Source organism: Panthera uncia, chromosome E1, assembly GCF_023721935.1.
Source record: "Panthera uncia isolate 11264 chromosome E1, Puncia_PCG_1.0, whole genome shotgun sequence".
NCBI lineage: Eukaryota > Metazoa > Chordata > Mammalia > Carnivora > Felidae > Panthera > Panthera uncia.
The window spans coordinates 41,812,693-41,835,096 of NC_064814.1; the positions used below are offsets into that span (position 1 = coordinate 41,812,693).

Below are 22,404 nucleotides of genomic sequence, written 5' to 3' on the forward strand. Positions count from 1 at the left end.
AAAGAACAAGGCCCATGGGAGCAGGCAGGTGCAGCTTACTCTCAACCAGAGGCCAGATCACCACAGGGTCAACCCTGGGGCACAAACCAAAGCCAGGGGGAAGGAGATAGGCCCAGCTCACAGAGGGGCCTTGGTGCCTTGCCCAGCCCCCAGGCACAGTCTTCTCAGGGAGCTGGGCACTTTGCGGAAAAATATTTCATTTAGCATGGAAGGGGACCAGCTTCGGCCAGAACTTACTTTATTGACAAGCAAGTCTTACTTGGGTGAAATTAGCCTGAGAGAAACCCCTGAACACAGGGCCAGGGCCCCAAAAGTAGGGTACAGCCAACCCCAGGGTTGGGCAGGAAGCTGAGCCAGGACCCACCTGGGGCAAGAAGCATGGGGGGGGGGGGGGGGCAGAAGACACGGCGGGGGCAGAATGGTGACAGCTTGGGGTGGAGCACACCATCCCTGCTGGAGGGGATCCTGGGTAGAATCCCGGGAAAATAAGGCACAGGAGGGAGCCTGAAACCAGGCAGCCAGTCTCTTAACTACCCTGAGTGTCCTCTCACCTGAATGGAGGCTGAGGCCACCTGGCCAGCTTGGTCAAAGTCCAGGGAGAGGATCTGGGAGAAGCGAGTGGCATTGCCGTTCATGATGGTGGGGCTGTTCCCAAAGGCTTCCAAGAGGCTGTACAGAGCCTGCCACTTCTCTGCTGTAGAACAGAGGCCCAGGAGCCATCAGGAAAGCCTCCAGAGGCCCAGGGGCCATCAGGAAAGTCTCCAGAGGCCCAGGGGGCATCAGGAAAGCCTCCAGAGGCCCAGGGGCCATCAGGAAAGCCTCCAGAGGCCCAGGGGCCATCAGGAAAGCCTCCTGCCCAGGGCCTATTCCCCCAGCGCACAAAGGCTCAGAGTTACTCAGGCCAGACTGCCCAGGGTCAGAGGGGGTCTGAGGGCACAGAGAAGCCAGGGAGAACAAAGCTGACACCTACGAGGCGCTTCCATCCCCAGCCCCTCTCGGTTTTTCCAGGTGGCCTGTCTCACCAGAAAACACCTTGTTCCCACTGGTGCCTGCGATGGTGGCCAGGTACTGCACCAGATGCTGGCAGCTGGTGGTCTTGCCACTGCCACTGCTGCCCAGGAGGATGATAGACTGGTCCTGGCGGCTCATCAGCATTGCCCTGTATGCGGTCTGGGCCACGGCATAGATGTGGGGTGCCATGTCCTCCCGCCGACACCCCTTGAACATGTGCATCACCTTGGGTGGGAGGGGGAGGGCGGGAAGGGGCAGGCTCTTAGCTGGTCACACTTGGACAGTCCTCACCCCCAAGGTCCACATCTTTCTGGGCCTTTCACTGTCGGGGGGGTTGTCGAGGGATTCCCAGGCTAAGGCCTTGCATAGAAATGCAGATACTAGCACAGTCCCGGCCTCTGTTAGAGGTTACGGGGAGGGCTTCATGTCCCCACCCCTTGAAACGGCTCCAAGTTCAACTGTGAGAGTGGACAAGAGCCCAGTGGGATGCCAAAGGGAAGGAGCAAAGCCAGGGAAGGTGGGGTAGGTAGTGTGTGGGTGGGTCCATGGGGCAGCATGGTCGCCTAGTGGGTGCCGCACCTTCTCAGAGTACACGGCAGGGGCCCCACGGGGGCTGAGGACGAGCAGGCTGGGGCCAGCGTACGTATGCAGCAGGCTAGCACCATAGCGCTGGCGCAGTGTGTGGAGGACGCTGGACTCATTGAGGTACACCAGCGAGGCCAAATCTTCTAGACGGTCGCAGGAGGGAGCATTAGCCTGTGTGATAGGACAGGCAGGCAGGCACTGAAGAAGCAGAATCTGTCGGCACTGCCAGTGGACAGGCCTGCCCTGCCCAGCCCACTTCCTGTGCCCTCCACCTGCAAACCTTCTCCACATCATCCTCGTCCACATCCAAGATGGCGCCATCATGGTCTAGCTTCACACGCACCTTGCCTTCTGGCAAGCTGAGCTCCTCAGATTTGAGCTGACTGCCTACAGAGCGGGGACAGACAGTCAGACACAGGCCCGGGAAGCCTCTGCCACCCTCTTCAGGTCCTTTGTGGTCCTGTCTCTTCCCTACTATATCACTAGCCTCTCCTCACTCACCACCCAGGCCTCACCAGACCCAGAAGGCACACCCATCCTGGAAACCTGAGAGGCCCAGGCATCTGCACCCTGGGCCTCCCCAGACTCACCCAGAGAGAAGCCATCCTTATGGACCAGCCACACCTTCTCTGTCTCATACCAGGACTCCTCAGCTGCAATCTGCTCTTCTGTCTTCACCTATCAGAGGAAGGGGGGGTAATAAATAGTCAGACCTTGCTCTGGAAAACAGTCGGGACAGAAGAGAAGAGACACGTGAGGGGAAGTGCTTCCAGATGAGCCACCTGGTAAGGGGGACAGTTGGGTGGCAGACACAGAACAGGGGACATTGGAAGTGTCAGAGGAAGAAGGTGGGGAAGCCAGGGGATGGGGATGGGCCTGAGGAGCCCCGAGGACAAGGACACAGAGTTAGGGACCATGCCAGCCTTGAGGGTCTGGAAGGACAAGGACACTCAGAACCCGAGCCCTGAGGAGAGTAGACTGTAGGAAAGCAAACCAGCAAGTTCTGCCTTCAGCCACCCTCTTCCCCACCTCCCCTGTAGGGGTGGTATGCTGAGCCCACACCCCTCTCCCTGAGCCAACGCCCACTGCTACTGTGACCTCTCATGCCCAGCCTGTCTCGAGGTGGGAAAGGGCGCTTCCTCAAGACCCGAGAAGTGTCTACTGCGGACTTTTTACTGCAAAGTGATATATGGGTCCTAAATCCTAGTCTCGGCCTGGTCTTCCCTCCAGAGGATGCCCTGCTGGGCAAGGAGCAGTGCCCAGATGTACACGCCAGCCTTTCCACTCCTCCTCCATGCCTCCTCAGAAGGCCAAGGCCATAAAATAGCATGGCCAGACATATGAGGGGGGCACAGAAGTGCAGCAGTGTTTTGCCAAACACAGGAAAAGACTTGTATGCCACATGGCTGGGCACTGGAACAGCTGTGAGCCACCATCAGTCTCTGAGAGTCCCCCACCCTCACAAGACTTGAGGCCGAGGTACAGATGCTGCTCTGTGATACTGACCCCCTGTGTGAGGGATTGGAAAGGATAAGAAAACATAATAAATATTTTCTTTGTCACATTTCTTGGAGCTGAACGAAAAAGAGATCTGGGTTCTACTCCCAGGTTGGATTCTGGGTTCAGATAACTCCCTCTTCCTCGCTGACTGCCCTTCCCCGTTGGAGAGAGAAGGGTACGCGTGGCCCCTAGGCTCTGGGAATCATGACCAGGGAAATCACCCTTCAAACAGGAGAACCACTATGGGGCTGGCAACATTTTAAATTGTTAAATGAAGACATGAAAAAAAAAAAAAAAAGGCTAGTTTTTTATATTTGAAGAAATGTAAGTTTATAAAAAAAATCAATGTTTTCTTTTTTTCCAAATCACATGATACAGGTTAAACGTTCATCTCGACTGGACACATTCTACGGGTCAGATGCTTGGAACCTGATGAAGAAGGGGACATCACAGGGTCCTGGCCTAGAACGAATCTTTTAGAGCTAATTCAAGGGTAGGTTCCCAAATTGGCCAGCAGGTGGAGCCAAAGAATGCCACATCTTCTGGCTTGGGAAGGCGGGTGGGAGGTGGGAGGGGCTCAGCCTTTCAGCTTTCTCTACCCAGAGTAAGAGGAATTAAAACACCTAGAAACCAAAACTCTTGCCAGGCCCTTGGGTTCCAGTGGTTAAAATCCAGATGCCACAGGTCCAAACTCAAGTGGTGGCACTCAGACTGGACACCTCCCAAGGGCCTGACACAGAACAGCCCCATTTCAAACTTCTGGCACCGCCTCCCCCAAGGATCCCCCCAGATACAGGGTGGGAGCCGGAAGGGAAAAGAGGCCTTACACTCCAGCATGAGGCCCGAGCACAGACGCCAGCCCAGGTACAGGCCAGGGGTGGAAGGCGGTCACTGGAGGAAGCGGAGGGCTCCTGAAGGGGGCAGGAGCACCCTACCTGGCTGTGGGCAGGAGAGGCGGCCTCAGGGTCCAGCTGCCAGCAGCAAGCAAAGAAGAGAGAGAGAAAAAGAGGGGTGAAGATGAGTAGACCACTGGCATGAACCCTTCGGCAAGCACTCTGGGCCAAGTGGGCGGGCACTTTCCAGCTGCCCAAGGTGCAAGGTGGAGGCTGGAGGAACTTAGCGCCAGGATGGGAAGCTGGCCTGGGCAGGTCAACTGTGTCCAGTCAAGGAGAAGCCAGACCGGGAAGGCAGGGCCCGGCATGGTGAAGAGACACTTGCTATCAACGGACTTCTCAGAGTAGCTGCTCTGTTAAGTCATTCACTGTGGCCTGGGCGTGAACATGCCACTCTGCCTCCGGCCATAGTCTGTCCCGGGTGGGACATCCAGTGCATTCTGAATTAGGCTCCTCTTCTATGTGCTTGCCAGGCCACCTCACCACACCCAGGGCCCGGTCCCCTTGGGTGGCTCTGGCCTTTTCTCCAGGGCACTGGCCAGCCTAGCTCCCCTCTATCTGGCCTCCAAACACATCAGAGCTGTCACTCCTGCACAGAACAAGACCATAGGGCAAGTCTCATGGAACAAGACCACTAGCAGCCCCAAGTCTGGGACCCTTTCCTCAACCCCCCACTGCAGCCCTGCACCACTCCTAGAAGGGCACACCACAAGCAGAGGCAGCACTCCATCTGCAACCTGCCCAAGAACCAAGGGACTGTCGGTAGACCCTTTGGCCAGACTTTGCCTCTCTTTTTCTGTCTGATTACTTTTTTTAAAATTTTTATTTATTGGGGCGCCTGGGTGGCGCAGTCGGTTAAGCGTCCGACTTCAGCCAGGTCACGATCTCGCGGTCCGTGAGTTCGAGCCCCGCGTCAGGCTCTGGGCTGATGGCTCGGAGCCTGGAGCCTGTTTCCGATTCTGTGTCTCCCTCTCTCTCTGCCCCTCCCCCGTTCATGCTCTGTCTCTCTCTGTCCCAAAAATAAATTAAAAACGTTGAAAAAAAAAAATTAAAAAAAAAAAAAAAAAAAAAAAAAGGGGGAGAGTCAGCTCCCTGCCTCACCGTCCACCAGGCCCTGGTACCAAGACATGTCCTCCAGGACAAGAGAATGGGGCCAGAGATGGGGGCTGGATCCACAGCCACGAAGGGCCCCCTCCCACCGGCACAGGGCCTTGGGTCCCCTAGAGGAACAGGCCTCACTGTGCTCAGACCCTCTGCAGAGCCCTTCTCTCATTTCTTCAGGTGAGAAGCCCACGTGAGGGCCCCCAGTCTGCCATGGAGCCATCCTTCCATATTCAGGTGCTCCCCCCGTCCCCCCTGGCCTGGGAACCATACACGTGAGGTGGCATTACAGGAGTTGTGAAGATCCTCTCAAGGCGCTGGTGGGCCTCCTCTGCGGGGGTCAGCTGGACCTCAGCGGCAGCTCCTGCCTAGAGGTTAAACCACTGTTAGTCCTGGCCTGGGGAGGAGTGGGGGGCACGGCATGCCAAGCTTCTAGCCTAGGAAGCCACTGGGACCCAGTGGGGAGGTGGAGTAGGGTCAGAGAGGCAAGCCAGGCACCAACTTGAGCTGTCTTTTTTAAGTTTATTTATTTTGAGAGAGGGAGAGAGAGGGAGGGTGGAGGAGAGAGAGAGAGAGAGAGAGAGAGAGAGAGAGAGAGAGAGAGAAAGCACGCAAGCGGGGTAGGGGCAGAGAGAGAGGGATACAGGACCCCAAGCAGGCTCAGTACTCTCAGCTTGGAGCCCAACGTGGGGCTCACACTCACGAACTGGAGATCATGACCTGAGCTGAAATGAAGAATCGGACGCTTAATTGATTGAGCCACCCAGGCAGCCCCCAACTTGAGTTTTTAAATTATCCAATGGGGGGGGGGGGAGGAAATTCCGGGGTTATTTCTTCTCACAATCCTAACTACTTCAGCACTAGGATGACCCTGTTCTCCCACACACCCTCTGGCCCCTGCCCCAGGCCCAGGTGACAGGTGGCTGAACTTCAGCTCAGGGCACATCTCAGCCCCTCAACTCCACCCTAGTGAGAGCGACGGGGAGCCGGAGGGAAGGCAGCCAAGCCAGGGAACAGGCACATGACTCTCTCTGGCTACTTATAGGTTCTACTCAGGGGCTGACAGTACACCTCACAGCCTTCCCGGGAGGCCCAAACACCCCTGCCAACTCCCGTGTGCCAGGACTGATTTCCCTACTTCAGAGCAGGCCGGCAGGGCTGGGACGGCTGCAGCCTCCTGTTCTCGAAGTTCTGCCAAACCCAGGAGGAATGGAGCGGGGAACCCGGCAGGTTCTGGGACCTTGGGAGTCCCAGGAGGTCATCGGCAGGGAGGGCCTCTAGGCTGCTCTACTCCCATTTCCCCCTCCCCCCCCCCTTTCTAGCCAGAAGAGCTTGCAACAGGTGGGAGAAGCAGTGGTGAAACTTGACTCCTCCCTCCTACACCTCATGAGGCCTCAGAAGGGTCCACAAAATGGGGAAGTTTGAAGGGAACTGTCCCTGGCCAGAGGACCAGTCATGTAGGCATCACCTTCCAAGGTCCTCCCCTCTGCCTCTCAGCTTCCTATCCCACTCAGAGGGTACCCTGGGGACAGATGGGTCCGCAGATCCAAAGGGGGCCTATGGTGCCCCTTTGCCACCCAGGCCTAGGGCTCCCTCAGGAATCCTGCTGTCAGAGAGGACTGCCAGCCAGGCCTGAAGAAGGAAGTGATGGCAATGATGGCATTAAAACTCCTGTTATCAGCATCGCTATCCATGCTGCCATTTATGAAGCACCCACCACACCAGGGACTAGGCTCGGAGGAGCACTGTACCATTCCTAATCTTCACAGAACCCTTCAAAGCTGGGATTATCCCTTGTTTGCAACTCCAAAATCCAAAAGCCCCCTCCACCCCCTCTGCCCCAAACGATTTTTTACTTAACTATTTTGATCGCCAAAACTCTTTGTATTCTATCCCCCTGCAGTGTGAACATAGATTTTGCTATGAAAATATTTACCTTTGGTTAGAGGTTACTGCTCGTTATGTATGACATTCTAAAATACAGAAATTATGAACTTGCAAAATACTTCTGGCCCCAAGGGCTTCAGAGGGGGAATCAGACCTGTCCCATCCCCACTTGGCAGATGAAGGAAGGGTCAGCGATGGGACCATGCTGAGATCCCACAGAGGGTGAATAGCCGGGGATGTTAACACGGGTCACCTGACTTCAGAAAGTCTCCTTCTCCCCTAGCACTGATCTGCTAAGACTTCGACCCTTGCTTGGGAATCTGGAGCCTTCGGCCAACACCACGCAGCCTGGGACCAGGCCCCAATCCCACACAGGAATGTGAAGGAACGGCAGCATGCTGGTTAGCAGGGCCCATCCCAGAGCAGGGGCCGCCACGGACTCTGGTGTTCAGTGAAGGAAAAGCCATGCAGCCCCACCACGGGCACAAGGCCAGGCCCAGCTTCTCAGTCATGCGGGCGGGTTGAGGAGGCCCGGGGAAGCTGGCTGCGAGGGTGCCTGGCCTTCCAACGAGGGTGGTGAGGGCGTGGGAGGTTAGTGATACACTCGGGTACCTCCTGCTGCACGTCAGGGGCTGGTGACTTGGACTGCGGCAATCCAGTCAGGTTCGACTTCGGGCCAGCGGAGCCCGGGTCCGCCAGCTCTTCCGGTGGGGCAGGGGAGCACTGCTTCTCCGGGATTCCAGGCTTGGCCGGGGAGCCTGGTTTCCCTGAGGAGCCCGGCTCCTGGCTGGAGGGCTTCTCCCCCTTCCCAGGAGACTGCCTGCCACGGGGCTTGTGGTCCTTGGCCCTGCCCCGAGACATCAGGCTCCGTAGACCCACAGAGAGCTCATCCTTGGCTGCCTCCTTCTTTGCTTCAGGCTTAGGTGGAGGAGGGGGAGGGGGAGGAGGTGGTGGCTTGGGACCAGGGGCCTTTTCTCCCCTCTTGCCTCGAGCTGGGTGCTCAGGGGACCTGACCCCTCTGCTTGAAGGCTCCTTGGCACTCCCAGGCTCCTCACCAGGCAGCACCTTGCTCACCACCTTCCTAACTGCGTTTGCCACTCTCTTCCGGGACAGGCCCTGGGCCTCCTCACTTGGGCCTTCTGCTGAGGCAGCCCCCAGGCCATTCATGGCGAGTGTGGGTGCAGGGCTCTTGGCTCTCTGGGAAGTCTCTGACGGTACAGGGCTGGTAGGAGGCTGAGGACTCCTAGATGGACCACTGCTGTCCTTTGAGCTGCCCTCTAGCTGCAGTCACACAAACACAGGTAGACATTAGCATCGGCCCTTGTGTCCCTGCCCACCCCATGCAAAGGAAGTGAGACCTCACGCCTAGCCCTGGATGGAATAGACCTTCCATTCGTCCATGTAAACAACACGTAGCTCCAAGAGGCTACACCAGGAAGCCTTCATTCCATCTTCTAGATAGGACAATTGCATCTCAAAGTTTGGCTTCTCTCTCCCACAAAGCACAAGCAGGTACTGCAGTCACCTGCTGTCTATCCGTAGCCTTAGCACAGAGCTGTGAGATGCCAGCATACAGTGCCCGGAGGCCCATGAAGTGTCCCAGAGTTACTGGCCGATGTCAGGGCAGCAACCAAGCCCCAATCCAGGTGAGCCCACTCCCTCGCGGCCCAAACAACAGCAGAGATGGAGCATGGAGAGGTCAAACCACCAATTCCTGCCATTAATCCTGGGCCTCCCTCTGGGGCCTTCTGCCTTTGTGGTGTCCGGTCCTTCTATCACTGTGCTTTCTGGGCCGTCAGACCCAGAACCTACCAATCCCAGCAGAAACAGTGGTTGGGGAGCAACTCCTGGCCCCTGGACATGCCAAGCTTCCTCCCTCCTGCTCCCCTGATTTGTGGCCATTGTCTACCCCTCACCCCACTCTCAGGGCTGCAGAAACCCAGTGCCGGCCGGGGGGGAAGCTTCTACCTCAGGCTGCTCTGTCAAGTCTCTACAGCTTTCCTCCTGCCACCTTCCCAAGGGCTGGAGGCGTCCTGGCTCCCAGGGTGTGTGCGCGCAGAGTAATAGGATGAAGAGGAGAGAGCTGGGGCCCACAAAGGGGAAAGCACTCAAGTGACCACAGATCCACTCTGCCCTGGAGCTGGGGCCCTGGCTCAGCCAGCCTCCCAGCCTCTGGCACCCGCCTGGAGCGTGTTGGCACACTTTGCCTAATGCGCCTACCCTCCCCCCAACACTGGTGGGAACTGTCTGCGGTCCCGAGGGACAGCCACTAGGAAAGCCAGGCTGCCTAATAGTAGGGCAGAGTTTCCTGCAAAGCCAGCCACGTTGCCTGGGGGAGCAAGGTCAACCTGGGGGCTCCTTGCTGATCCGGCAATGCCCTGCCACTAATGGGCTATGTTTGAGTCCCTGTTCCGCAAAACAATGACCTTGGTTCCAGGGTATACCTGGGCCCTGGGCTCTACAAGTCTGGCTGCCATAGCTGCTTGGATGCAGGAAGATACTCAGAGTGGGCAGACCTCTGGCACGTCCTGAACAGGGCTGACCCAAGCAACCTCAGTCCGGGCCTCAGCTACAGGGAGGCCCTGAGGCCGGGGTGGGGAGAGGAGGGCTTGAAGGTGCCTCTCCCTCAACCTCTTGGACCAAGAGTGCTCCATGGCATGCCAGGGCACTGCGGAGCTGGCTAGCAGCCCCGGCTGCCGGCTCCTGCTCCCTTCTCCGCCCTCTTCTGGCTCTCCTCCCATCCCCCCGACTGAAGATGGTGACAATGGTGATGCTAACACACAGTGTTTATTATGTGCCGGGAAGTCTTCTAAGCACTTCACGTGTAATTTTCTGGAGTATCTGGATACTCCCGGGCCCCTCCCCAGCATATCTCAAGCACACCCCTTTGAAATCACTGGCTAACCTGGCAGGATTAATTACACATCAGGTGGAAGCCACAGAGTCTGGCTAATCAAACCTCCATCCAAGGAAGTGGGGGAACTGGGACAGGCACCATCTGGGGTAATGAAGCCCGGATCCGCTTTGTGACCCAGCTCTGCCCCAGGGCCCCCCGCACTCCTGCCCCCTGTGCCGACAGCGGCCCTCTCCTAACTACACGTCTCTAGACCTGGCTATTCTGGAACCGTCTCTCTTCTCTTGCTTGAAAAGAGTCCAGCTTTATTCAGGGTCTCTATCTCGAGGCAGAGTGACCTGGGGGAGAAGTTGGGGACACACCAACCAGCCGGAGCCTGCCTCCAGGTCACCCGCACCAAGCAGCTGACGGGGTCTTGGGAAGAGACAAAACAGCTGCGGTGAAATCCCTCCCTGTGCCGGTCTTGTGTCACCAGAGCAGGACGAAGAGTCCCAACAGCTGAGCTCTCCTCTGGTGCTCCCCAGCCTAAGAGTTTGCCCGCCTAGGACTCTCCAGCCCCAGAGGGTCCAGAAAACCAGAGCTAAAGGTAGGAACTAAAGAGAGGGGCCGGGGGAGGTGTCCAAAGCGCCTCGGTGTTCCCGTCTCCTTCGCGCACCCCAGAGGTTGGCATCACGCATGCTGCGCTTTCTGCCCCTTTAGTGGCATTCCCTCTGGCCACCCAGAGACGAAGGGGCACCTGCCATGCCTGCCTGGTCCGCGGAACCGCCTCACGGACTAGGCGAAGGCAGGCAGGCACACCCACCCGGGCACACGCACCGGGGGCTCAGAGAAACACTTACAGCCCCTTCCTCCTTGCCAGGGGGGCCAGGCTTCGGCAGAGTTTTGTCCTCCTCTTTAACCTGAGGGAGCAGACAAAGAAGTCACTGGCAGGTCAGGGCGGGAAAGAGCATTAAAAGCACAGGAGGAAAACATCCGAGGGGCCCTCCCTCCCGAGCGGGCAGAGTTCCTGCGCATTTGGGAGTACTGGGGTGAGGGACATGAGCAACGGATACCCTGTGCTGCGGTCAAAACTGTCCAGTGACAGCTTCAAGAATGAATAGCGGGATCAAGTACCCTTGCCGTTGGCCACCAGTCACGTGGCCCACTTGGGCGGTCTGAAGAGTGCCATCATGGGCTTGGTTACAGGGTGGACAGAAAGGTCCAGCTAACTCAACCCATGCTCAACTGCAAGAGTCATTCTCAGCTCAGACGAGAAGTAGTCTGAATAAGACGCTCCTGACCTAGTGACTAAGGAGGGAATAACCCCAGGGTGGGAGCCCTACTGGGCCAACGGAGGTAGAATGGGCGGCCCTTACCAGGCTGGCTCCAACTTGCTTTTAGGTCCCTGTGATCGCCCCTGGCCCAGAGCCTGAATGCCTTCCCAGCCACACAGCTGAGCTTGGACTGGGGACAGGAAATGGGGCAGAGGCAGGGAGGCCAGATATTTTGCCAACCTCAGACCCACAAAACTGCTAACCGTGCAGCTGAGGGAGGGAACCCCAAGGTTGGGGGCAGAATTTAGGAGAGATGCCTGAGCTCTGGCTGTTCTGGCCAGGAGGTTGGGCTCAGCCCAGAAGCTAGAGGGCAGGAGCAGAGTTGGGAAAAGCTCAGACAATGCCTCATGGACTTCGTTTCTCTTCTTTCCCCAGTCACTTAGGACTATGGGAAAAAGGCAGGTCTGTGAGCAGCTCTACCCGTCTTCAACATGCCTTTCCTTCCGGGCACAGTGGGGTAAAAGCATTGGAAGGAGTCCTCAATTCCTGATGGAAAAGATCTTTAGGAACGTTTCCAGAATCATGTTAATTATCCCCCTGGGGAGTCTTTGGCTACTTTTGAGCTCTAATTAGCAGTGCCTAGGGGCACTGACCAGCATGATGGCCGTTGAAGTTTTAAAGCTGCGACTTGTCTACCGAGCTATTTTCAATGGGCTGAAGCTTCAAAGTTAGCTCACACTGTTACGGACAGGGGGGAAATGGCAATTATTCATCAGAGTGCGCTCTACTACTTTAGAAATTGGGACTGGAGCAGATAAAGGGAAGGGAGGGGCTGGTGGAGAGAGGATGAGGAGGAGTGGGAGAGACTGGGTCTGCACCTGCTGCCCCCACCCCCGGTGCCTATCCCTCACACCACCCCACACCCCCAAGGTCACACCATGCATTAGCTCCTGGGCACACAGGTTAGGGGAGCAGCAAGTGTTCACAAACCACACAGACAAGCTCATTACTGCACGCGGTGCTATTAGCTTGGGCTCAGGGATGGCCCAGATTCCGAGTCCACTCCGTGTCCGCCACCGGCTCCAATTCTGTCCTCCCTCCAGTGATGCGAGCTTAGGACCCCAAGTGTCCCACCCAAGTGGTGAGGCACTGGGGGAAACACTGGCTGCCCCCCGAAAGGTCTGGGACACTAGGCCCAGCTCTGAGCTCAGCTCTGGATTTAGCCTGAGGCTGACTCACGGCCTCCCCCACTGCCCCCCCAACCAAGGGCTCTGTCTGTTACAGGTCATTGCCCAGCTGGGGACTGTGCACAGCACAAAGGCACGCCCAGGTCGGCAGCCTGAATCACCCTCTGGAACCCAGGCAGCCAACTGGCCTGGCTCCCAACCCTTGGCTCCTTTCCTTCTACCCACCACAGTCCCCAGACCAGGGGGGACCCAGTTCCAGAAGCCTCAGAACCAACGCCATCCCCCGCGGCCCCCCACAGCGGCCCACGTTCCCAGCGGTGAGTCAGAGCAGCCCGTGGGGGGGGGAGGGGGGCAGATGGGAAGGGTGTGGGGTGGTTAACTTGGAGGGGCACCAGTGGGACAAAAGGCAGCTCAGCTTACCAGAGGTGGAGCTCAGAGAAGGAGCATGACTCAGCACAGAAGCCCATCCAGAGCAGAGCGATTCTCCCCAGTCCCCAAATACACGCTCATGCCCCAGTCTGTCTCTAGTTCCCCAAGCTCCCTTGCCCACAAGCCAGACTCCTGCCTGCACACACCATGCCAAGCACATAGGAAAAGCATAAGGATTTTGAGACCCAACTTTCCTTTTGCTCCCAGAAGGCGAACCTTGATGAAAAGGCCATGGTGCTGAAGGTAGCCTGCCCCCTGGGTCAGAGAAGACACAGGCAGGGTGGGCAGGGTCTCTCAGGAAATCGGAGTCTTCCTAAAGGCCACCACCTGCCAGGACAAACACTGTGGGCAACAGGGGACAGAGGGGAGGAAACGAAAGGGGAAAGATTACAGAGCTCAAAAGGTCAGAGGAGGAGTGAGGGATAAAGCACTGGGGGAAAGAGCTGGCAAGGTGGGGTACAGAACTTAGAACTTCCTGCCCTCAGGAGCTGTGTGTCCTTGAATAAGCCACCTCACCTCTCTGGGCTTCTCTATAGAATTAGGGTATGGACCAGTCTAGACAATGGCTGATGTCCTTTCCAGGTCTGCACCCTAGGAGTCTGGGTAAAGAGAGGCACTCAAGCCCTTAACTCAGTGAACTGACGTTACGGGCCTGTGAGGGAGGGCATTAACAAAGCTTCCCCAGGACTGCAGCAACTTTGGCTTTCTACCTGCAACACACCATCACCAGCCTGGAGGAAGGGGACCTGGAGAATTGTAAAGCCACTTCACCTATGGGTGAGAAATTAGGACTGGTCCTCTTGAAAATTAACAGGCAGAATCTGCCTCAGCCCAGAGAGAGGCTTCGTTCAAAGAATCCGTTCAGTTCAGTGGAGTTCAAGAACTCGTTTGTTCTTATTACTGCTCATCATGAATTAACAGTGAAAAATTGGAGAATTTTTTGTTTTCAGTTAATTATTTTTATTTATTTTATTATTTTTATTTTAAGTTTATTTATTTCGAGAGAGACAGAGACAGAGAGACAGGGAGAGGGAGAATGTGAGCACGGAGGGGCAGAGAGAGAGGGAGAGGGAGAATCCCAAGCAGGCTCCTCACTGTGAGCACAGAGCCAGAAGCAAGGCTCGATCCCACAAACTGTGAGATCATGACCTGAGCCAAGATTAGGAGTCGGATGCCCAGCCAACTGAGCCACCCAGGCGCCCCACAATTAATTATTTTTAACTTGCTTTGTCGACTTGTCTCTTTTACTATCCAGTTCATATGCTAGATGTGAAGTTTGTTTAATTATTTAATTCATTTGTTCTTTGCTCTCCTGCTCAAGTTTTTCTATGTGTGCAGAGGGAAGTCCACTCATCCCAGGCTGTGAGGACACCAGTCCATTCACGCCCGGGCCTGTTCCTCTGTATCAGCTCTTCCTTAGAAATATCACTCTAGGCACAAAGATGGGGTTCTCTGCAGAGGAAATTCTCTCTGTGGCTTTTGTAAGGAACTGCCTGAATATTTCTCCTTCCTTCCTTATCACTGGATTTTAAAGATTTTAAAGATTTGCTTAGAATCCAAAAAACCTGTCTTTAGCCAATACATAACAGATGAGGAACTCAGCCCCAAAGATGGAGGTAATGTCTCCATGACGGTCACTGCCAGATCTGGGAACAAACCCTGACCTGCTCCCTCGTGGGACTTCAGCCATTTCTTTTGTTTTGTTTTTTAAAAAAATTTTTTTAATGTTTATTTTTGAGAGAGAGACAGAGTGCAAGCAGGGGAGGGGCAGGAGAGAGGGAGACACAGAATCCAAAGTAGGCTTCAGAGTCTGAGCTGTCAGCACAGGGCTGGACGCGGGGCTTGAACTCACAAACCGCGAGATCACGACTCGAGCCAAAGTCAGACGCTTAATCAACGGAGACACCCAGGCGCCCCAAACTGCAGCCATTTCTGACAACATCATTAATTATTGAATATGGAATACCTACCCTAATGAGATAGGCCCTGTAAAAGTATTTAACACATTTAAAAAAAATGTTTATTTATTTTTGAGAGAGAGCACAAGTGCGGGAGGGGCAGAGAAAGAAAGACACAGGATTCTAAGCAGGCTCTGCCTATCAGCAGAGAGGCCAACACTGGGCTTGAATCCACAAACCATGAGATCATGCCCTGAGCCAAAAGTTGGACGCTCAACCGACTGAGCCACCCAGGTGCCCCTTTAACACATATTTTTACTCTTATTTATTTATTTTAAAGTTTATTTTATTTTGAGAGAGAGAGAGAGAGGGAGAGAGCACGTGGGAAGAGCAGAGAAAGAGGGAAAGAGAGAGAACACCAAGCAGGTCCCTAGAGCCCGATACAAGGCTTAAACCTGCGAACCATGAGATCGTGACCCAAGCCGAAACCGAGTCAGACGCTTAACCGACTGAGGCACCCAGGAACCCAAATGTATTTTTAAATATAAGTCTTACAACAGCCTCATGACATCAGTCTCATTTTACTAATGAGGAAGAAGACTCAGAATGAGATTAAGTCACAAAGCCATTCAGTGGTGGAGCTGAGATTTGAACCCAAGGTGCTCTGAGTGCAAGGCCCATGCTGCTCCCTGAGAGGCCTACCTTTGGCCCTGGCTTAGGCAGGATCCGAGGGGCTGAGTCATCCTGGTGTATGTACTGTGTCGGTGTCAGTGTTCAGGAGGTCTGGATCAAGCTAAAGCATGGATGGACAGGGAGGGCACTAGCGTTCCAGGTGCCCAAACAGAGTTTCTAGACTTGCAAAGGGAGACCCCAGCCACGATCCTGCCCCTCTGAGGCTCTGACCACCTCCCCGACTACTCTCTCTGGCACTTCTGGCTTCTTCCGTTGAGGGAAGGGAAGAGAAACCAATGCTCACGGAATACTTGCTAGGAGCCAGGCACAGTGGCAGTTGCTTCATACTGTCTCCTTATTTAATCCTCTCAACAGCCCACTTTTTAGATAAGGAAATAGAGAGGGTAAGTACCTGGCTGAGGGCCCCAAAGTCAGTAAGTGGCGGCCCTGGGATTCGCAAGCAGGTTGTGCGCCTACAACGTTCCCTGGACTGTGGTTTCTTCGCGGACGCAAACTCTATTCTACCCATCATACTGTGGGTGCTTAATAAATAAATGTTGGCTGCACGGCAGTCCTGCAACGGGGGATCTTTGGCCAACTTCTTATTCTCATCTGGTTTCTTCCCTCAACTGTAAACTATGGAGAATAACACTTGCCAATCCTGATTCCCAGGGACGAGGGCAAAACAAGAGAGGCAAAATCTCTAAACTGAGCAACAATTAAAAATCGTATACACTCAATGCCGTGGGGTGGAAGGGGAGGGCAGGGGCACTCTGAAATTGCTTAGTAGCTCTTTGGCAAGCAACAACAGCCATAAAATGCATCATCCTCTGGCCCTAGCCACCCCATCTAAGGAAGGTATAAGCAATAAGTCGATTTAAAGAAAGGAAGAGAAAGAAAAAACACCCACAAACCCATGCAGAGACTTTTAAAGAAGCACTCTGTATACCAGCCCCCAGTTGGCAATAACTCAAATGCCCAGAGTTAGGGAAGGGTTGGCTAAACTACGATACTTAGGTACAATGCGCCATTATGTTGCCACTTAAACTAACAAATACATGATCAATGTGACCATAGGGAAAACTCCACCTAAAATAATATCAATCAAAGCAACTAGAACCTAAATAACATGCAAACAGGCATCATCACAATCTTGTAAATTAGACACAATGGAGACATTTGGTATTTATTCTGTTATGTATTTGTTACTTACTGCTTATTTCTATTGTAAAGATGGCTAAATAGTCAATAAAAAAGAAAAAGCAGAGGAGATAATAGCTGAAAGCATTTGTTGTCAAAGAGGAGAAATCCAAGAGATGTGCTGAGGGACCCATCTATGCTCAGCCTGGGAAGGCTTCCAACACTCAGGGGGCTGGACCAGGCTGCATTTTACCCTCTGCATGGACCTGCGAAGGCCATCAGCCCTTAACTTACCATCCTCTGTGCCCCTCACAGGGAGGAATGGAGGCACAAATGCCCCCAGGAGAATCTTTCCACCTCCGCCCAGGCTCCCCACAGGCATGTAATACCCAGCCTGGGAAAACGCATCGAGGCCAAGTGTCCATGCAGATATCCCCACACTGGGAGCCCCCAAGGGCAGTGGGAAGAGAAAGAGGAGATCCTGCTGTCTGTGACCCAGGGAACTTGCACATTTGGAGAAGAAAGAGGCATGGCATCCTCCTCTGTCTCCTTTCCCACTCTGAGGAGCAAAGAGTAGCTCTCCGGAGACCCTCTCGCTACCAATCCCACCCTAGCACCTACTTATCTAAGAACGAGAGGGAGGATGAGGGCATGGGGAAGAAAGAACAGTAGTAAGAGTAATAACAGTTAACCTTTACTGAGCATGTACTAAGTGCCAGGTACCATGCTGAATCCTTTTCGTGCACTATCTCATTTAACCCCTACAGTATTCCTCTGAAGTAGACAGTAGTATGATTCTTACTTTACAGATGAGCAAAAGGAAGCTCAGAAATGACATGGCCAAGGCCTCATGGCAGCGAGTCGCAAATCAGAACTCACACCCAGGTCCGTCCTCCAGCAAGAACCTCCCAGGCTCACTTTAAGGGATGGAAGCAAGCCCTGCCCCCACCTCCCTTGATTCACCTGCATCGTTGAGCTTCCGTGACATCATCTGCCAGAATAACAGCTGGGGTAGAAAGCAGGGGTTTCCAGAGATGACCTGCCCTTCCACTGTGACCCAAACAAGCTTTGCACAGAGCTGCTTGAGAGGAGCGAGGCCCCTCTGGGGAGTGGCCTGAAGGCCATGCTGCCAGCCAAAGGAGGAGGGGGAGAAGAGCTTGGCAGGGACACCCTGGCCCCTTTGGTCCAGCCTCCAGTGAGAGCCCTCCCCCACCCCAGGGCGGAACAGAAAGCAGCCGAGCGCCTGCAGTCACTACCAGCCAGCCCGGAGGAAGCAGGTGCACTGGAATGGCTTCCTGCTGCCACTGCAGTTGCAGAAGGGCCCGGGTTTCCTCCTCCAACGGCTGGACCTGCTGGAGGCCTCCCTTCCCTGGGGACACTCGCTGCCCCTCTGCGGAGCCTTTTGCCGTCTGTCTCACCATCGTCACACATGGCCCCAAATCTTCAACATGGTGCTGGTGGCCTGGGGACCCAGGCTGGGGTGGTGTGGGGAGGAAGCTAGGGCAGGAAGCACCCACCTCTCAGGGTGAGGAGTCTCTGTGGCCCCACCCCAGCTACCCACACACACCTCAGCACTGGTACCAGTTGTGTGGCTGGGGCGAGGCAGTCCTTGGGCACAGGGAGATACGAATGCCCATGGGCACATCTCAGGCTCTGGGCACACCACCGCACTGGGCCAGCCCACACACTGCCAACTGCTGACACGACTAAAAACCTGACCCTTGGTGGCCGGGAGGGGTGGCGCTGGGGGAACGGAACGACTGGGAGGCAGCTATGTCTGCCTCACTGGCTTTTTTAAGGAACTTACTCTTCTGGAGTAATCTCTGCTTGAAAGAGACCTACAGACAGGGCATCCCCGAGATGCCATCTGCGCCCCTTCCGAGTGTCCGATCCACAGAAATGCAGAAGGCCACGCTGAGTCCACTGGTGGCCGTCCGGACAACTCCAAGAACCACCCCTCTCCAGCGCCTTTCTCTTGTCTACCAGGAGGAAGAAGGGTGGAAGGCTAAGCTGGCAACACAAAGCAGGGAACAAGACTTCCCAGTGTCTAAGAAGGTACTGGGGTTCCAGACCTCGGAAGAAAATAGCGTTCCAAGGAACGAAGGCCTCCAGCACTAATGGTTTGTGGGGAAGGCGTGTCACAGCCTGTGGACAAGCTGATGCAGTCCCAGGACACTGAGGTTTAGAAAATGGTGCCCCCTCCAAAACTCCCAAAGTCATGAGTCAGACCCAGGAGGGCCTTGCCTCTGAGGTGTTGTGAGGCTGCCTGGGCTGGATAATTCCCTCCCCACCAAGAAGCTGGGAGAGAAGCCCCAAGGCAGCATCCCCCCCCCCCCCGCCCCACCTCCTTCAGCCACATCTGGGGAAATAACAAAAAGGCTCCTCCTTTCATAAATGAGGAACAAGCATGAGAAGCCTAGGACGTTTCCGGGGTTGGGGGGTCAGAGGGACACTCACCCGCATGGCCTGGCCTGGAGCAACCCGGAGCTAGGAGTCTCCTCTCTGATGCTGCTCCGTTAGCTTCTCAAAATAGCACTGGCTGCAGCCCCGCCCCTGTTCCCCTCCCTCTCTCCAGGCCCCTCCCGTCCGGAGCTGCCCAACCCTGGCCGGTTGGTTGTCGTCGGTTGGAAGGACTGAGTGGCCACCAGGACTGCAGGTACCAGGTATGCTGGGATGGAGAGGGTGATACAGTGTGGGGAAGGGGCAGAGGAGGCGATTAGAGTGAGGGCACAGGTAGGGGGCAGGCAGTGTTGGAGGGTTAGGGGCAAGGGACAGGGAGGGTGGGACTTTCCTACTGACACACACCCGGGCTCCCGGACAGCTGAGCTGATATGGCCCCTAAAAATAGCAGAGGAATTTGAGACCTGCAGCCCCCGGCCCCACAGGCCAGGAATGAGACAAGCACATTTGCGTACACACACACACACACACACACACACACACACACACCCACACACACACCATCATGCATGAACACTCAATCACAGCACAGTGTTCTTGAGAACACACAAATCATAGGCTCACCCCAGCCATCTAATTACTGCAGCAGAGGCCAAGAAAACCACTAACGTCATATCCAATCCAACACACAGGGCCTGCTGCACACTGTGCCCAAACAGCAGCCACGCAGCCATCCTGTAAAGTCCCACAGGAGTAGAGACCCACGCGATCAGTCTGAGGCCCACTGTCGCTGCCTGGCTGTAAATACACTGGGGACTGAGTGCAGGAATCAACTGTACTCTCTGTGTGCACATCCCTCACCCCACACAGCCAGAGACTGCGCAGGCACGGAGGAGGGTGTGGTGGGTGGGCCTTAGCCCTGCAGGCAGAGGAAATCGTGGGTGTCTGGCCAATGAGCAAGGGCTGCCGGTGAAAAGCCAGGGCTCCTCATGAAGAGGGACTCTGGCCCTGGTCTTTGGTTAGTGCCACAGGATGCCCAGACCAGGGCTGGGAACTTCCAAGAGGCTGAAATGGGAGCTGGGGGCCGTTCGGAAGGAGCCAACGACAGGCCTTTTGAAGCTGTCAGCTCTGCAGAAAAAAGGAAGCTTGTCTCCAGGAAAAAAAAAAAAAAAGGGTGGGGTGGGGTGGGGGTGCTGGGAAGGTCTGGAACAGAGCCGTCACCTAACCAGTGTCCAACCAGAGTGGCTGGAGACCCCAGGCCTGCCACCCCGGCCAGTCTCGTGTGCCCAGTGGGTCCTGTAAACAGCATGGCTTTCTCTGTGCAAAGGTTGGTGAGCACCGGCCGGGAGGACAAAAGCCTGCTCTGCCTCCTCCCTGTCACACACTGTACAAGCGGAGTCACCCACGGCCATGAGGGCGTGGGGCCGGTGCCTCTGCTTTCTAGGGACTGCTTGCTGTGTCTTCCCAGGGAGATCATCTGGCCCTATTGGGGCATGTGCTGTGTTAGAGATCTTCACATCCCCTAGGCTTTCTTGACATATTGGTGCCAAGTGGGGCTGCAGACTGAAATCCCCTGTGGGACTCTGAGAATATCGATGCCTGAATCCCACCCTTTCCTCCTAGTTTCTGATTTAATCGGCCCGGGAGGGAGGCCTGGACACTAGGATTTTTAAAAGTTCCCCCAAGTGATTCTTACATGCAGCTGAGGCTGAGAACTGCTCAATCTGAAAGCAGCATAAGGCCTGATGCAGAGGTTCCCTGTCGTTCAATCACTGAGTGTGTGGGAGTGCCGGGGTGGCTCGGGGGCTTGAGCATCCAACTGCAGCTCAGGCCATCTCTCAGTTTGTGAGTTCGAGCCCCACGTCAGGCTTGCTGCTGTCAGCACAGAACCCGCTTCAGATCCTCGGTCCCCCTCTCTCTCCACCCCTCCCCTGCTTGTGCTTGCCCTCAAAAATAAAATAAACATGTAAAAACATCACCGAGGGCATAAATGGATGAATGAATGAACAACTTAGCTGTGTGACCACAGCCAAGTGACTTCCAAGCCCCTCACCTGCAAAACAAAGGTTCTGCCCACAGTGACTCTTTTACATAGTCAGTTGGAGACTGGGGAAGTCTCAGTAAGTGAAAGGGTTTGTCTCTCGGGGTGCCTCAGTTGGTTAAGCATCCGACTTCATTTGGCTCAGGTCATGATCTCATGGTTCGTGGGTTCAAGCCCTGTGTCGGGCTCTGAGCCTGGAGCCTTCTCTGGATTCTGTTTCTCCCTCTCTCTCTGCCCCTCCCCCGCTCACACTCTGTCTCCCTTTCTCTCAAAAGTAAACAAAAATATAAAAATAAAGAAGGGGTTGTTTCTCAAAGTGTGGTCCCCAGACCAGCGGCATCAGCATCACCTAGGAACTTGTTAGATATGTAAATTTTTGGGCCCCGCTCAAGACCTACTGAATCAAAAACTCTGGATATGTGGCCCAGCACTTGTGTTTTAACCAGCCCTCCAGGTGATTCTGAGAAGCACTGTTTTAAAGGAATTATTCATGGGGTGCCTGGGTGGCTCACTCAGGTAGGCGTCCGACTTCAGTTCAGGTCATGATCTCACGGTTCATGGGTTTGAGCCCTGCGTCAGGCTCTATGCTGACAGCACGGAGCCTACTTTGGATTCTGTGTCTCCCTCTTTCTCTGCCCCTCCCCTGCTCACAGTCTCTCTCAAAAATAAGCATTAAAAAAAATAATAATATGGGAATGCAAGCTGGTGCAGCCACTCTGGAAAACAGTATGGAGGTGCCTCAAAAAACTAAAAATAGAACTACCCTACGACCCAGCAATTGCACTACTAGGCATTTATCCACAGGATACAGGTGTGCTGTTTCGAAGGACACAGGCACCCCCATGTTTATAGCAGCACCATCAACAATAGCCAAAGTATGGAAAGAGCCCAAATGTCCATCGATGGATGAATGGATGAAGAAGATGTGGTATATATATATACAATGGAGTATTACTCGGCAATCAAGAAGAATGAAATCTTGCCATTTGCAACTACGTGGATGAACTGGAGGGTATTATGCTCAGTGAAATCAGCCAGTCAGAGAAAGACAACAATCACATGACTTCACTCATGTGAGGACTTTAAGAGACAAAACAGATGAACATAAGGGAAGGGACACAAAAATAATATAAAAACAGGGAGGGGGACAAAACAGAAGAGACTCATAAATATGGAGAACAAACTGAGGGTTACTGGAGGGATTGTGGGAGGGGGGATGGGCTAAATGGGTCAGGGGCACTAAGGAATCTACTCCTGAAATCATTGTTGCACTATATGCTAACTAATTTGGATATAAATTTCAAAAATAAAAAATAAAATTAAAATAAAAAATGAAATAAAATAAAATAATAATAATAAAAATAAAGGAATTCTTCATGGTGTACCATGGTCAATAGTGAGACTTCCAGAGCCAGCCTGCCTGGTTCAATCTTGGCTTGTCCATCTGGTGAGCTATACAATTTAACCCTGTGCTTTGATTTCTTCACCTGTACAAGGAGGGAAAATAATTGTACCCACCACACAGGGTTATTGTAGGCATTAAGTGAGTTACT

The 22,404-nt window shown here is 54.5% G+C and overlaps 1 protein-coding gene and 2 long non-coding RNA genes across 7 annotated transcripts in view; 2 read left to right on the plus strand and 1 right to left on the minus strand.

Annotated features, from left to right (window-relative positions):
• MYO18A (myosin XVIIIA) overlaps positions 1 to 22,404 on the minus strand; it is a 102,952-nt gene that overhangs the window by 46,707 nt on the left and 33,841 nt on the right. For all 4 annotated transcript variants that reach the window (XM_049636708.1, XM_049636706.1, XM_049636704.1 and 1 more), the window contains exons 3-7: positions 2,187 to 2,274; positions 1,877 to 1,983; positions 1,591 to 1,767; positions 1,023 to 1,236; positions 552 to 694 (exon numbers count right to left, since the gene is read on the minus strand). In XM_049636708.1, coding sequence (XP_049492665.1) covers positions 552 to 694; positions 1,023 to 1,236; positions 1,591 to 1,767; positions 1,877 to 1,983; positions 2,187 to 2,274 — 729 coding nt within the window. The remainder of the gene's footprint in view (positions 1 to 551; positions 695 to 1,022; positions 1,237 to 1,590; positions 1,768 to 1,876; positions 1,984 to 2,186; positions 2,275 to 22,404) is intronic.
• Positions 2,268 to 5,374, plus strand: LOC125926843 (uncharacterized). Its single transcript, XR_007459185.1, has 3 exons — positions 2,268 to 2,381; positions 3,475 to 3,589; positions 5,271 to 5,374. It is a non-coding gene; the product is annotated as an uncharacterized LOC125926843 (long non-coding RNA).
• LOC125926842 (uncharacterized) lies at positions 9,997 to 13,636 on the plus strand. 2 transcript variants are annotated; one of them, XR_007459184.1, is made up of 3 exons: positions 9,997 to 10,417; positions 12,369 to 12,588; positions 13,283 to 13,636. It is a non-coding gene; the product is annotated as an uncharacterized LOC125926842 (long non-coding RNA). The 2 variants fall into 2 exon arrangements; XR_007459183.1 differs by lacking the exon at positions 9,997 to 10,417 and having other exon boundaries at positions 11,839 to 12,588.